Source organism: Seriola dumerili, unplaced genomic scaffold (genome assembly GCF_002260705.1).
Source record: "Seriola dumerili isolate Sdu_G_001 unplaced genomic scaffold, Sdu_1.0 BDQW01000003.1, whole genome shotgun sequence".
In the NCBI taxonomy this organism is placed as follows: domain Eukaryota; kingdom Metazoa; phylum Chordata; class Actinopteri; order Carangiformes; family Carangidae; genus Seriola; species Seriola dumerili.
In genome coordinates this window covers 18825781-18843208 of record NW_019174258.1, presented here as the reverse complement: position 1 = coordinate 18843208, position 17428 = coordinate 18825781, and the positions used below count along the sequence as shown (strand labels likewise).

Sequence of the window (17428 nt, the reverse complement as noted above, 5' to 3'; positions counted from 1 at the left end):
CCAAATAGGCCGGGGAGGCTTGGGGCTTGGCCCAGGCAAACCGGTGTGGAGTAGAGCAGGTCCCAAGGAAAAGAGAAAGCTAGTTGTGGAACAGGTTTGTAGACAGGAGGAGATATTAAGGGGTGCAAAGGCAGTGGCTCAGGCTAAGCAGGGACAGTGGTTGAATTGGGAAGGTGTAGATAAGAAAAAGCTTAGCTGGAAAGAGCTGTGGAGTATGGAGGAAAGTAGCATTAGATTGTTGATAGGGGCAACATATGATGTATTGCCAACTCCCCAGAACCTAAAACTCTGGGTAAATGGAGACCCGCTATGTTCATTGTGTTCAGGTACTGCAACTCTAAAGCACATTTTGTCAGGCTGTAAGGTTAGTCTGTCGCAAGGCCAGTACACGTGGCGACATAACCAGGTTTTAAAAACCTTAGCTGCAGGAATTGAAGACCTACGGAGGCAGGCAAATTTAGGAGAGTCTAAAACAAAGAGAGTTGCAATCAAGTTTGTTCAAGAGGGAGAGAAAGTTGGTAAGACAGCAAGGAGGCAAGGCAGCTTAGAGGATGCTTGTGATTGGGAAATGCAGGTATTTTTTATAAATTTAGGAGGAAAGCTTGTTGTTCCCCAGGAAATAGCCAGTACAAAGCTAAGGCCGGTAACGGGTAACTAGATGAAACACTGGTGAAAGGAGGTTCCCACCCCAAAGACATGTTAGTTATCACTGCTCATTAGTCTGTGTATGTTAAGCTTAGGGAGCTATACACTGAGTCTGGTCCAGTTTCTACAGCACAAGTTTCTTGTGTTTATCTTAAATTCATCTCTCCACAACAGTCCTGGGTGAGTCCAGACTCCTGCCAAGCACAAACCCAGCCTTTTTTACCAGCTTGTCCAGTCTCTTTGTGTTCATGTCTGACATGCTGCTGCCCCAGTAGACTGCAGCATAAAAAAGTACACTGGCCACCACTGACTGATAAAACATCAAAGAACCTGAGCCTCCTAAGGAAAAAGAACCAGCTCTGCCCCTTCCGGTAGATGGCATCTGTGTTCAGGGACCAGTCCAGTTTACTCTCCACCTAGGTATTTATAAGTGTGCACCACCTCAATGTCCTTCCCTCGAATTTTGACTGGCTGAAGGGTGGGCCTAGACCTCACAAAGTCCATGACCATCTCCTTGGTCTGGAAGGTGTTCAGAGGGAGGCAGTTCTTGTCGCTCCACTCACTGAAGGCCATCGTCAGATCCCTGTACTCCTCTTCCTGCCCATTCTTGATACGCACCACAATAGTTGTGTCATCCGAGTATTTCTGGATATGGCAGGACTGAGAGTTGTATTTAAAGTCTGCTGTATATGAGGTGAACATGAATAGAGCCAGAGCAGTCCCCTGTGGAGCCCCAGTGCTGCTCATCACTGTCCCTGAGACACAGGTACCCAGCCTGACGTACTGTAGACATACCTAGTCAGGTAATCCACAAGCCAGGCCATGAAGCAGGGATCCACCCCCATCCCTTCCAGCTTGTCTTTAAGGATGGGGGGTTGGATGGTGTTAAATGCACTTCAGAAATCAAAGGATGTAATCCTCATGTAACTACCTGGCCTCAGTAAGAATGGCCCGGTGGATAATGTAAAGGATGACATCATCCACTCAAATCATTTTTTTGTAGGCGAACTGTAGGTGTTCTAGTGCATGTTCAACCTGTGGCTTCAGAAGGTGGAGAAGCAGCAGCTCCTCCTGGTCTTCATGATGTGTGATGTGAGGGCCACCGGTCTTTAGTCATTTTTCTCAGCCGTTCGTCCAACTTTAGGTACCGGAACAAGTCATGATGTTTTCCACAGGACCGGGACCCTCCCTGCTTGAAGACTTAAGTTAAAGATCCTCTGGAGAGGCTCAGCCAGCTGGGCTGCACTGTCCTTTAACAGCCTCGGACACACACCATCCAGGCCTGTTGCCTTTCCAGGACGTAGCTTCTTGAGCTCTGCCCCCACCTCCCCTGTTGTAAAGGACAGGAGACTTGACCCCAGTGTGGAGGGAGTTGCAGCTGCAGTGTCAGGTTGTGGAGGAGCCTGGCTGTTCTTCTCTTTAAAGCCAGTGATGGTCCTCATCCTCTTCCACACCTCTCTGGTGTTGTTGTTCTGCAACTTCCTCTCTACTTTCTTTTTGTAGTCCTCCTTCGCCTGCTTTAATCTCCTCTTCATCTCATTTCCTGTGACTCCAACAGTACATTCCAATCCTTCACTGTGATTTGACTGGGGTTGCACATCTATTCTTCACAAGCAGAACCAGTCCTCCACCTTTATTCTTTCCACTTGCTCCAGCCTCTCCTTCCACTCATACTGCAGTGAAGCCAGGTAAATCCACACAACGGTCAGGAGTGTTGTCGTTTAACCAGGTCTCCATGAAACACATGATACTACACTCACGATATGCTCGCTGGTTCTTCACAAGTGCCTCCAGTTCATCATACTTGTTAGCCAGGGAGTTGCGATTTCCCATGAGGATTGATGGTAGAAAAGGCTTATATCTCCATCTCCTAGCTTTTAGCTTAGCCCTGGCTCTGCATCCACGGTATGGCTTCTTCAGCTCAGCCGGTATGGGATGTTTAACTCCATATCTGGTAAACTTTAAAACCAGGAGTTCTTCCTGATGGAGAGACTGTTCAAGTCCTTGAAAGCTTCAGCCTCTTTGAGCATCACTACCTCAGCATACTTTCAGCTACAGACTTCATTCAAACACTAAAATGTTCACAACACGTTCAGCTATTAGACTTGTGTTCAACTTTTTGATATCTTGTACAGTTTTTAAATGATCACAGTTTTAGTTTCACGCTTTTTTTCAGAACATTTCTGAGTCGATAATGGGTGTGAACAAGGACTGTTCAGGGCTAGAGTGGATGACGTCATCGCTAGAGTGGGAGAAGCTCTAAAATTTGTCTGAAAAAAAATCTGTGTAACTCATCCTTAAGGCCACATACAGTTGCAATCAAAATTATTCAACCCCCATTGCATTTTAGGTTTATTGGCAAAATTTAAAAATTTTCAGGTGTTTGCAATAAACAAATTACATAAGAACAGTTTAAATAATTAAATAAAACTAATATTACAAGGATTTTATCCAAATTCAACACTAAATCCTACTTCCAATGACTACTGCAGTCTCAAAAATATTCAACCCCCTGAATAGAATTCCTCAAACACTAAATCCTACTTCCAATGACTACTGCAGTCTCAAAAATATTCAACCCCCTGAATAGAATTCCTCAAAAGAGCATACATTTGCAAATAAGGGGTGGTCTCAAGCACACCTGATGCAATTGATCAAGGGCTTCATTAGTTGCATCAGGTGTGCTTCAGATAGAACACCTCATACACCTGGACTGTTGACAGTGACGTTTCATTGCATGTTAGAAATATGGCTAAGTCAAGACAATTGTCCAAAACGTTCAGAGAAGAGATCATTGCCTTGCACAAACAAGGAAAAGGACACAAAAAGAGAGCAAAGGCACTGAATGTTCCTAGAGATACAGTTGGAAGCATAGTTCACAAGTTTAAAGTTAAAGGAACAGTGGCTACACTACCTGGATGTGGCAGAAAGAGGAAGCTATCAACAGCTGCCACAAGAGTCCTGAGGAGGCAGGTGGTCAAAAACCCTTGACTGACTACAAAAGTCCTGCAGCAAGACAGTGATCTCAAGCATACCTTAAAGTCCACCAAGGCTTGGTTTCAGAAGAAGTCCTGGAAGATACTAGAGTGGCCATCACAGTCACCTGACTTGAACCCCATTGAAAATCTCTGGTGGGATTTGAAAAAGGTGGTTGCAGCACGCAAACCCAAGAATATTAGTGAACTGAAGGCCTTTGTCCATGAGAAATGGGCTAAGATTCCTCAGGAACGCTGCCAGAAGCTGGTGTCTGGCTATGCATCACATTAGCAGCAGGTCATAACAGCAAAAGGGTGCTCTACTAAGTACTAAAGATGCTTGTCATGAAGGGGTTGAATAATTTTGAGACTGCAGTAGTCCTTAAGTGGCATTTTGTGTTGAATTTGGAGAAACCACTTGTAATATTAGTTGTGTTGAGCTGCTTAAATTGTTCTTGTTTGATTTGTTTATTACAAAAAGCTGCTAGATTGTACATTTTGCCAATTAACCTAATTTGCAGTGGGGGTTGAATAATTTTGATTGTAACTGTATTTCAATCTTGACACATCATTTCTTCCTCATTAGTAGACAAATTTGTCTTGTTTCATATAAAGTGACTACCTTAGCACAGAGACTAACAGAATTTAAACTGTCAGCCTCAAACTGATGGGAGTATCCTCCAACTGTCCCATAGACTGCAATACAAATTCAGGAGCCGATTTCAGGAGAAAACCAGAACTGACCCTTTTTTGTAACTCGCTCCATATTTTTGGGTCCAGAAACACCACAACCACATAGAGGTGTTCAGGAGAGTCTTGTAGTGCTGACCATGTGATAATTTTGCTGATATTATGTACTGTTTTGTATTAAATGGCAGGAGTTTGAGAGGTTGCTGACCTGTTTCTCCCACAGATTTGTATGTGCTCTGTCTTCAACAGCCAGACTCTGTCTCTTACACACACACACATACACACACACTAACCGGAGTCACACAAACATACACGCACACACACACACACACACAGGTGTTCAAACCAGCACGTTAAGAGACTCTTTGATCTCTATGATGTTTACAAAAACAGCCACACAGACACACACAGACACACACACACACACACACACACATACACACACGTTGACAGAAACACACAAACACCATCTCCACGATTCGGATTAACCTTCAAAATAAAAGTGTTGACATGATAAGAGGAAATTTTTGGCTCTCTTGTACAAAACCTACTGCCAAACACATTTCAAAATAAGAGTCTTAAAAAGGTAAGAGGTAAGGTTAGTTATAAAAGTTCGATCTTAGAAGTTATTGTCTATAGAAAGCTGTTTACAAAGTAGTGCTGATAGAGAGAGATTAAAGTTCAGACTGGACAGTACAACAGTGAATACAGCAGCAGACATATTGAATTTACTTTGGGCTTTCAACTACATGAACTGTTCAACCATCATAGCAGCTATCCCATAGACTGCAATACAAATGCAAACACACACACCCGCGCACACACCACCCTATTTTTATCACTGAAGGTAGGCTTAATAACAGAAACACTTCTGTATAATGTAATATACACTACATCCTCCACGGTGATCAATTGAATCAACAACTGTCTAAAACTATATTAATAATACATTGCAAACTGAGTGTTAGTAATTATCAGGTGTATGCTCAGGCTCCAAAGTGCCTAACTACAATTAATTGGTTGATTTCGTTGCTGTTCTCACCTGGTAACTGATATATCTGGTAACCTTAATTTTATCATTTTATCATATATTATTATTATCACCCTATAACATGTTTTACCCCTCTCTCATTACATTTTCAAATGTAACGCAAAAACACGTTTACTCAACATTTTAACTGACTTACTTTGTTCTTTTATCTGAGGAGATTTTTACACAGGGATTTACTACTACTGATATCTTTTCAGTAATAGTAGAGACACTGTTCACATGTTGATGTGCTGATGTGCTGACGTCAGTGTGGTGTCCCATCTGCAGTCAGTTTCTGTTACTGGTAGAGTTTATTTATGCTCTGTCTGAACACAGTTAATGTTGTTGTTTCCTTTCTTGCTGTTATCACAGGCTCTAACTACCTGCTGTACATTTAAACTCAGCAGTTGTTTACATGCTGTTCAGATCTGCTAGTTACTTTAGCTTAGCAGTTAGCACTAGCTTCTCCCTCTCTCTCGCTCGCTCAGTGTGGTGTTATTGTAACTTCAGCATAGAGGATTGTGATATTTACTACATCTTCTGTGATGTCTGCTGTTGTTAGTCACAGCTCTGCTAACGGGACTAAAATTACTATAATTAATAATGGTGATTATTAATGTTATTAGCTGTCATTACTATTTTTATCAGTATGAGCACTACAGTTGCCATTACATTATTATTCCTGTAATGTACCATTTCTTGTTCTTTTCCTCTGTGCTCTCTTGCTCTCTCTCTTGCTCTTTCTCTATATATATATATCTCTCCAACCCAACTGGTCGAGGGAGATGGCCGCCCACCCTCAGTACGGTTCTGCTCGAGGTTTCTGCCTCTTAAAAGGAAGTCTTTCCTTGACGCTGTCGCCTAGTGCTTGCTCTTTGTGGGAATTGTTGGGTCTCTGTAAATAATATTATAAAGAGAAGGTCTAAATATGCTCTATTTGGAAAGTGCCTCGAGATAACTTATATCGTAAATTGGCGCTATACAAATAAAAATTGATTTGACTTGACTTGACTAACCATAGCTAACTGCGAACTCTAACTGCCATCCCTGAAAATTTTCGTCAGAAAAAGTAAGACAAGCTCTTTTAAATCCCAAAATTTTCAAGCTTGACTAACAATTTTTAAATAAAAAATGTAGAGATTTTCTTTTTTGTCCTGCATCACCCAGTTTTGGTCTCATTCTGATATCTTTTACGAAATGATGGGAGTACCCTCCACCTCTCCCATTGACTGCAATACAAATTCAGGAGCATGTGTTACTGAGCAGAAATGGGCAAAGCCGATTCTGAGTGGCTAATTAAACCCATTAATTCTTAGCCTTTTAACTCAGGTATGAGAGCAACTGTAAGATAAATTAACACTGTATATTTGCATGCATTTGCATGTATTTGCATGTATTTGCGTGTACTTGTGTGTGCATATTGATCTTTCTATAATTGTGAGGACAATTTTGGTTAAAAACCATTATTGTGAGGTCATTTTTGCCAGTCCTGACAAATTCAAAGGGCTGTTTGAAGGTTAAGTTTAAGCAGTTCCCAACACCATGCATACACATACATTGAAAGACACACAAACTCCATCACCATCATATGGATATTGACTGTATAAGTGTCTCAACCTGGTAACAGAAACTTATTGGAGGCTCTATGGTAGACAGCTCTACTACCACACAACAATACACACGCATATTGACAGACACACACAAACACCATCTTACTTTCTTGATATACACCTTCAAAATAAGAGTCTCAACTTAAGTTGTGTTGTGTTGGGAAGCTCTACTGTTACACACAAACACACACACACACACACACACACACACACACACACACACTGACAGAAACACAGAAACACCATCGCCACAATTTGGATTAACCTTCAAAATAAAAGTCTCCACATGGTAAGAGGGAATTATTGGCTCTTTTGTACAAAACCTACTGCCAAACACAGAAGCACAGACACATTTCAAAATAAGAGTCTTAAAAAGGGCAAGGCTATCTATCTATCTCTTCAACAAACAAACATACACACAGAGAGAGTGTGGGAGTGGGAGAGGGAGAGGGAGAGGGAGAGAGAGAGAGAGACAGAGAGAGAGAGAGAGAAAATAGCAGAATTGGGTTTATGTTCAGGGCTGCCCGAGAGCACTGTACAGCGTGGGAGGGGATTCTGGGAGATGAGCTCAATAAAAGACTAAATGAAAATGAAAATAAAAAGAGACAGAGACAAAGATCTTAGAGGTTAAATGCATAAAAGCACCATAAATAAAAAATACACAAGAAAGAAGAACACAGATCTAACACTACTATATAACTAATCCTTCCATTTAATGTAGTTTTATTTGTATTTCTTTATATTGATTTTGAAGGGGTTCCCACCACTAGTCCATTACTGTCATTCACCCTCCATTGGTATTAATGACCTCTGATCACCATAATCCTTGTTATTAATGTCGTGTGTTGGTGTAGGTTGACTTAAGCAGCACCTCTACAGGAAGAACTGGCTCCACTCTGGCCCCTGTGGTTTAATTAGTCTCATTTTGAACAATCCATGTTCACCCTGCAGAAGAACAGTTGTGTCCAGTCCTGCAGATTTCCTACAATCTGAATTAAAGGAGAAGAGTCAGTGGTGATACGTCAGGGACTGGTGTTAGGACACAGAATAATAAAGAGGAACACACCGATGCACACTCAGGTCCCTGCGTGACATTAAACCATGTTAAATGCAGTAAACTTCTTCCTCAGCAGTAACATTAGGTAAAAGAGAGAAAACATAACGAGTTGAATGGTCCAGCTCCACTGAGAGATAACGAACTAGAGTAAATACATACAGAGGTTTATGTGTGACTCCTATGAACTTTTCTTTCTTCATCTTCCTTCCTTTGCACCTTCCTCTCTCTCCTTTACCCCCCCTCTTTCATCTTGATCCTCTTCAACCTCCTCATCCTCCTTCCTCTGAGACTGTGAGGTCATTCACTCTGTTGCTTTCGTAATTAGTCCCTATCTCCCTCAGTCATTTGTTATCGTTTTCAAACAGCGTTTCCACATTGACACACACTTACACACACAGCCTGCTGTTAATAGGGCCATTTGAAGAGAGCATCCACACACACACACACACACACACACACACACACACACACACACACACACACACACAGTCTCTACATCATTTCTCTGTTACCTGCTGAGTCATATATTCACAGCCCAGACTCACATGACGAGGTCACCTCAGGTCATTACTGATAACAGTCTCAGTAACATCACTGACCATCACTTTGTAAGACATGACTACAAACTACATAAGCCTACATGTAAGGTCAATAGCCCCACCTGGTGATTTTAGGTGTCATAACAAGACACCTACTTATATGTGACTGAATTTACAGGTGTTACAGGTATTATTCTATGATAAATATGTATGTAATATCAAATATGTAATATTTTATTTTATTTTTCCAGTTCCAGTTTCTCAAATGAAAGGTTTTCTACTGACTGAGGATGTGAGGACCTGAAGTCACTGTGTCGCACCATGGGTGTTTTTCCCATCACTCCCTGGGAATCTTGATCAGATGTCTGAAGTTAGGAAGCTTGGGAAGAACTGGTTCATACAACGTGTTGTCTGACCATGTTGGAAGGTAAATCTGTTCATGTTGTGTGCTAAAACAGAACACTTTCAGACAGTCTCTCCTGACAACCATTCTTAGTTTACAGAAAATGTTCTACTGAAATACATTTCAGCCTTCTGTATCTGTAACCTTGCTCTGTGGGTCACTGCCAAAAGCTCATGACCACAGGTGATGGTTGAACCAGTAAATCATGAGCTTCACATGCAGACTCAGCTCAGAATGAGCCTTGAACCTATGATATGAAACCAGCTCTGTCCATAGATCAGACTTCACCTGCTCCACACACTGCTTCGTTCTAGATGCTCTGACTCTAAAATATGAAACACTGACACAGACACAACCTGCAGATAAAACTCTCAGTGATGTCAACTTTCCTCTGCAATTACTACAGTCTCGAGTTTTGAAGCAGTAAAAACAGAAACAAATGTTCCTTCTGTCAATGACACTGAGGAATTGTCACTGTTAGAGCATCACAGTTTCCATGTTACCAATGGCAACAGATGGATACACAGAGAGAGCTGCTGAGGAAAACATGAAGGTTACACTGACAAATATAGCCCCCCCCCCCGGCTGTGGTTGAAGATGATTCCACTATCAATGAACCTGCATGCGTGTGTGCGTGCATCTACTGTCTTAATTGCTTGGCCCGTTTCTCATTCACTGTCCAGATCAATACCACAGCTTCAACACTACATACAAAACACAATCAATCTCTCTCTTTGTCTGTTCTCAGACACACACACATACACACACACACACACACACACACACACACACACACACACACACACACACACACACACACACACACACACACACACAGCCAACAGTGTTCTGGAAAGACAAGATCAGAGCACAAACTCCTTACATATAAAGAGAAGTCATCAGTATGTGTGCATGGAAGTGACTGCACAAACTTTCTGTTTCATAGCGACCTGGAATTTAAAGGATGATTCAGTTCTGTTACAGTTCAGGGGAATACAATATGATAACTGATGGAAATGATGAACTAAACTGGGTTGTAAAAAAGTAGCTTCGTAGTTGGAAAAACTGAATTACAGGCAACAGGACGAGAGGGCAGCTGCTGCTGGTGGAAACAGATTCTGCTCAGCTTGGTGAAAGCACTGGGACGTCTGACAGAAGTGGTGCCCACCTTGTTTCTCTCAAACAACTCGCTCTGGATGACCTTGAGGTCCGTGTCAAGAGCGGAGGTGGCCTGCCGGCGTTTCTTGGCCAGCTGCTCCTCCAGGTCTTCAGCCTGAGCCCTCAGCTTCTTGTTGTCCCTCTCCAATGTCAGTTTCTCCGTTTCCAAACGTTCCCTGCGCCCCCACTCTGCAGCATTCTCTACTTGCAGTCTTTCCATCTGAGAGAAACACAAAGAGAAGAGGAGGCTGAGGACACTCACATGATAACTGTGGTGTAGCTGTACCAATCACTGCTGGTGATTATATATAAGTTAGAGAAGGAGCTGTGCTCCCTCAAATACCAGAACAGGACTGTAGTTATACAGGACAGCGAATGTAGATGTTTTTAAAGGCTGTGAAATCCGACTTCATACTAATTTTTATGATGAAGGTAGAGCACTGCTGCCCCGACCTCTTTGATTTGAAAGTCAATGTTTTTATCACCAGATCGAAAGAAGTTATTATGTAAAACACTTTATACTTACCTTCCAGATGTGTTGCCAGGACGATTGTATTGTCACAGCAGCAGCTGTGTTCATTTCTGCCTTCCTCCGTTCGTTGCAAAAAAAAAAATCTGTAAAGCTCCTGGTGACACTAACAACATTTCCTGTATGTTTCACAATAAATATATTTTAAGAGGCAATAGTGGGTCTTTTACTATGAAACACCCAGAGAAAATAACACTGGCTATTGGTACCTAACTAACACTTGACTCATCACTCAGTAAAACTGGATGAATAGTTGATGTGAGGGGTGAAGAAGAGACCCACCACATGTAGACTGAAAGTCAGATTTGACCTGCTGATATATCCTCCACATATATGATCCATAGATTCAGATATGATCAGACTGTATCAACACCTGTACACTTGCTTATTCATGCAATTATCCAATCAGTTAATCGCGTGGCAGCAGTGCAATGTATACAATCCTGCAGATACAGTTAATATTCACACGCAATCATATCAACATGGAGCAGAGTCTCAGAGGAAAGGTTCAACATCTAGTGGATCCATGACATGAAGAACTGAGGAACCCTTCCTAATAAAGTGCTCAGTGAATGTATAACATTGTTTTATGGTGTAGAGCAGTGATCACTGTTTAGATGTCTCTCCATCAGCATCTATGAGGACTGATACCAATGAACCTCTACAGGTACACTAATAAAAAAAAAACTCCATACACAGGTGATGTGATTAAATTCAGGGCAGAAGTTTGACAAACTGTTCCTGTTATAATTATTCAGTAAGTGTTTTACTTTACACATTAGTCATAAATCATGAACCTCTCAATCTGCTGTTCTTACTGTACATACCCAGCTGTGATGTGCTTTTGTACAGTAGTGACAATAGTGAGACAGATCATGTAGCAGCCACTAGATGGCAGTCTAAACAAGCTCAGTAGACTGGGTGTAGTTACTATTTCATGGAAATATATGTAGTAGTAATGAAATGACGTACTGACTGCTTTGACAAAAAGAAGGCAACAAATGACACTGAATATAGATTTTAAAAAAAGCTAATACAGGAAAACGGATGTGTGTTCAGTTTGTGAGGTGCTGACATTCAGTCTGTACCTGCCCACCCTCCATCCATCACCCCACCCTCCCGGTCTTTTCTCTGCTGTTAACTACTCCCCCTGCCCCTGGATCTGTGTCCTAACCTCAGCTCGTAGTTCAGCCAGTTTCTTGTCCATGCTGGTCCGGGCTCCAAGTTCGTCCTCTAGGTCTTCAGACATGCGGCCGAGTTCATCCTGGTGCATTTCCTTCAGCAGGTTCAGCTGGTGTTAGGAAGAGAGGGGAGAAGAGAAAACCTCAAATAGCTGGATGTTGCATTTTTCATTGTTGTCTCAAAGGACAATGAGGAGCACTGAAATCAGCAACATTAAACCATATGAAATTCACCTTCCTTAAACTCTACAAACAGCAAACAAGTGCTGGAGTGAAGGTTTGAGGATCCACATCAATATCTCTATATGTAAATTAAATGCTGCTGATCAAATGCACACATAATATGCAAACCTGCCAACACAGCATTTTCCCTGGGAATCTCCTGTATTTCAAGGTGATCTCCTGGCACCTTCCCTCCCCTTCTGTTGTTTCTCCAAGGGAGCTCCTGTAATTTTCATGGCCCTCAACCTTTTAAAAATAATCATTACACACAGATCCATACGTTTTGTATGTTTGTTTGATGTTATCCAAGTTGCTAGATTGTGTATGAAACACAAGCTCAACCAAGTGTGATACAATATTTTGAGACCTAAATGTTGGCAGGTATGACTATCTATCAGGTATTTGTACTGAATCTTACATACATACTCCCTGAAAAACTAAACTAATCATTGTTGAATCTGAGACACCAACCAGAGACCATTGAGACTGGAAAATAAATTCAATTAAATTTCAATTAAATTTTTTTGTATAGTGCCAAATCATAATATATATTATCTCATGGCACTTTACTGGGTAAGGTCGAGACTTTACTTTCTTACAGAGAGAAACCCAACAGTTCCCACAAAGAGCAAGCACTTGGCGACAGGGGGGGAGGAAAAAGTCCTTTTAACAGGAAGACACCTCCAACAGAACCAGGCTCAGGGTGGGCGGCCGTCTGCCTCGACCGGTTGGGTTTGAGACGAAAAAGAGGGGGTGGGGGAGGAGAGAGAGGGACCATATATATACTGTTTATGATATTATTATTATTATCATTATTATTATTATTAGTGTTGTAGTGGCAAATCTTGATTCTGCTGCTCCAAAACAGAGAGCCCTGCAGAATGAGGACAGAGACGCTCAGTGCATCATGGGAATCCCCCAGCAGTCTAGGTCTATAGCAGCTTAACAAAGAGATGGACCCCCTTGAGCCAGCCCTAACTATAAGCCCTATCAAAGAGCACAGTTTTAAGCCTGATCTGGGTGTCTGCCTCCCGAACCCAGACTGGCAAGGACTAGTTTTTTAGCATCCTTTAGAAGACAGGACAGTTTCTAATTTTCATAATGCTGCACAAGTGGAAGAAGACTATCCTAGAGACTTGTTTTATGTGTGAAGTAAAACACATGTCCTGGTCAAAATGACCCCAAGATTTCTGACTGTATCACTGGAGGCGAAGGTAATGCCATTCAGAGTAAGTATATTATTAGGTAGTGTGTCTCTGAGGTGTTTAGGACCAAGTACAATAACTTTTTAGTTTTGTCTGAGTTAAGAAGTAAAAAATGCTGGTCATCCCGGTCTTTATGTCTTTAAAGGTATAATCTGTTAGATTGTGCTACTTGCTCCACCTTCATAGGGGGCAGCTTTTCACTCTTTTCCCCTGTCCAGTGAATCATGTTGTTGTTTTCCCCATGTTCCTTATAATTTATTATTTATATGTGCATTTATTGTTGATAGTTAAAATTGTTGCGAGCACTGAAACAAATTATGAATACTTGTAATACAAACAGTATGTTTTTATTTACCTATAAAAATATGAAGGCAAGGGGATACTGCATTCCACATGGATGTCAGGCTACAGCAGCATGAGGAAGGGATGATGACATCATCACAAAGGCAGAATCAGAAAAAAAGGTTTATTGCCAGGAAGGTTTTTACTTACAAGATATTTGGCTTGGTGTTTGGTGCAGTATCCAATAAACATATTAACAGGAAATAACAATAAAAAGGTAAAATACTGCAAGAGTCAAAAAAATAAATATACATAGATACACATATTAAAAAAATAAAACGATGAAAAAAACTATGTACAAAAGTGTTGACAAAACTCCTGCTGAGCAGGATGTGCAAAAGATCACAGTATAGACAATATCTGTTTTGTGCAGGGATAATACTCTGGTGTAAAGGTGTTACTGTAATGTGGTTGTTGATTGATGAGGCCAGACACAGAAGAAAAAGCAGATGCTGGTCCATCACTGGGGAGGACTGGACTGGAATTCTGTCCTGATACAGACAAACAGGACAATTAGTTTAGAACATACAAGTTCTTTATATTCAAACATGTTATGTTTGTTTTGTGTGTATAATAAATAGTAAGGATAGATATGAATATGAATATGAATATGCTAAAATAAATACAGTATTAGGCAGTGGATCCTGCACCTGCTGGTTCTGGACCAAACAGTCTCACTTGTTAAAGAAAAGTTACAGACGCATCTAGCTGGACAGCCGCAGGAACAGGCTAAATTCTACAACATCGCTAAAACTTCTGTCGACAACATCAATCATACATTTATACCATTTGAAGTGTTTGTCAGTACGGTTTTTCATTTGCAGTAATGATACCTTTCGCTATAGACCAACATTAGATGTTACTCACCAGTCTAAAAGAATAGTTGCAAGCTCGACATCAAGCCGCGTCTCTCTACTCGCCCGGAGCTGTCACCAGTGGTGGAAAACCACACCAGCTTCACCCGTGTTTTGCTTCTTTGCCGTTGAACGTGGTTTCTTTTCAGAGTGGTTCTTTGGGATGGAGATTAAGATCGCTTTCTAAGCACTTCAGCCATCTCTGCGTTTCTGTGATGCTCGTCGGCAGCTTTTTTTTTTTTTTTTTTTGGAGCTGTAGCTAACTTCAAGCTCAGGAGGAAGTTCTTGTTCTCCGTGGGACTGAGGGCAGACTAGACGCTACACTGACTCACACAGCATCTAGTGTGTCTAGGTGGTATTAAAACAAGGCCCGGGTCGGGGCTAGTTGGTTAGCATGCTCATTTCAGTAGATTTCTCTGAAATACAATAGATGGTAGTCTTGGTCATGACATCATCACTGTGGCTCCTTCACATACTATTGATAGTGTTAGTTAATTTTTTGAACATTTTAAAGTAAAATTCTGGCCAGATAAGTACAGCTGGATGTTGTCTGCATAACAATGGAAATTTACCTGGTGCTCCCTGATAATATTCCCTAAAGGAAGCATATATAGGGTGTAAAGTATTGGTCCTAGCACAGAACCTTGTGGAACATGACTAACTTTTGTGTGCATAGAAGAGTCATTATTAACATGAATAAACTGGAATCTATCTGATAAGTATGACTCAAACCAGCCAAGTGCAATTCCTTTAATGCCAATGACATGTTCTAGTCTCTGCAATAAGATCCTGTGATCGATGGTGTCAAATGCAGAGCTAAGATCTAGTAGGACAAGTATAGAGTCCATTGTCTGAGGCCCTGAGGAGATAATTAGTAACTTTAACCAGAGCTGTTTCTGTGCTATGATGGACTCTAAATCCTGACAGAAAGTCTTCAAGCAGACCACTTTTCGCCAAATAATCACATAACTGGTTAACAAGCACTTTTTCACTGATTTCAAATAAAGGGGAGGTTGGATATAGGTCTGTAACTGGCTAAAATATCTGGATCAAGAGTAGGATTTTTAAGTAAAGGTTTAATTACTGCAACCTTAAAAGCCTGTGGTAGATAACCTGCTGATAATGGTAGGTTGATCAGACCTAGAATAGAAGTGTTGATTAGAGGAAAAACATCTTTGAACATCCTCGTTGGAATAGGTACTATAAGACAAGTTGATGGTTAAGATTTAGAACTGTTGAAGTTTGCCCAGAGAGATCTACAACAGAGAAGCAGTCTAAATATAAACCACTTACTGTTGACTCTGGTGCTACGGACAGTACATCTGAGTCAGCTGTGGGGAGGATATGGTGAATAAAGAAGCTCATAAAGTCACTGCTACTGACACTTAAAGGAATAGACGGCTCAATAGAGCTGTGACTGTCTGTCAGCCTGGCTACAGGGCTGAACAGAAACCTGGGGTTGTTTTGCTTTAGAGCACGGGTTTCTGAGTTGTACCATAGAGATAGCCTCCTCTGATTCACTACCTTCTTTCTCAGAGGAACCACAGTGTCTAGTGTTGTATGTAATGAGGCTGCAGTACTGTCAACAACATCATCAACTTGATGATTGATGATCAACGTGTTGAGATAGCTGTCCTCCATTGTGGTGACACATGGCAGAAGACCAAATACCAATAGGATTCTTTCTTTAAATTTGATTACAGTATTGTCAGATAGATACATGCTGTGATGGTTTTTTTCCCAAATGCTGTAATATCTATTACTGTGAACTCAAATGTTAATATAAAATGGTCAGATGAAAGAGGGTTTTGGGGAAATATTGTTGTTGTCAACTTGCATTAACTGAGTTAGGCAAACTCGGATCCCATCAAATTTCATGAACATCCCAGGACCTCAATGTTGAAATGGCCCTACGTTCAGCACCTATGGAGCCCGCTGGACAAGCCGTAGCCGTGACCCCACTGGAGGAACTGGTAACGTAGAGAGTTGGGGACATACAATCTGCCAGGAGGACCATTACCTGGGTCTTGTTGGGTGCGTTGAGCATCCTTGATCATAGATTCTATCTCCCATGTGACAGCCCCAACAACACAGGTAGTAGGTAGAATGGTGTCTGGACTGGAAACGACGTCTTCAGGGGCAAACTGGCGGGAGAGGGCATCAGACTTACTATTCTTGAAGCCTGGGCGATAGGTAAGGATGAAGCTGAAGTGATCAAAGAATAAGGCCAAGCAGGCTTGACGGAAATTTAACCTCTTGGCATTCTGGATATAAACTAGATTCTTATGATTAGTCCACACAATGAATGGTTGTTCAGCCCCCTCAGGCCAATGCTTATATTCCTCCAGAGCCAGTTTTACTGCGAGAAGCTCATGGTTTCCCACGTCATAGTTTCGTTCTGCAGGAGAAAGGCAATGGGAAAAAAAAGCACAAGGATGAAGCTTTTGAGGAGCTGCACTTTGAGAGAGGACTGCCCCAACCCCTGAATCTGAAGCATCCACCTCCACAATAAACTGACGGGACAGGATGGGTCCGGCTGGATTAAAACTGGGGCTGTGGTAAACAGTTTCTTCAAGTAGAGGAAGGCTCAGCCTCAGGAGACCAACTGAATGGAGAAATGGAGGATATGGGCTTGGTGAGAGGAGCCACTACTTTACTGTAGTCTTTGATGAAGCGGCGTTAAAAGATAGCGAGGCCCAGGAATCGGTGTAACTGTTTCCTAGTGGTTGGTTGGGGCCATTGTACCACTGCTTGGATCTCCTCAGGATTGGTCCTCACCTGCCTACTCTTAATTATGTAGCACTGGAGCCACCATCTTCTCCAAACTGGACCTGAGAAATGCCTATCACCTGGTGAGAATTAGAGAGGGAGACGAATGGAAAACGGCTTTTAACAACCCCCTACGCCATTTTGAGTATTTGGTAATGCCATTTGGTCTCACCAATGTACCTGCAGTGTTCCAAGCGATGGTAAATGACGTGCTCAGAG

General features: G+C 41.7%; 1 protein-coding gene across 1 annotated transcript in view; it reads right to left on the bottom strand.

Annotated features, from left to right (window-relative positions):
- The window catches only part of ccdc102a (coiled-coil domain containing 102A), a 118714-nt gene that overhangs the window by 17494 nt on the left and 83792 nt on the right, over nt 1–17428 (bottom strand). Inside the window, exons 6-7 of the mRNA XM_022745497.1 lie at nt 11811–11927; nt 10118–10327 (exon numbers count right to left, since the gene is read on the bottom strand). Coding sequence (XP_022601218.1) covers nt 10118–10327; nt 11811–11927 — 327 coding nt within the window. The remainder of the gene's footprint in view (nt 1–10117; nt 10328–11810; nt 11928–17428) is intronic.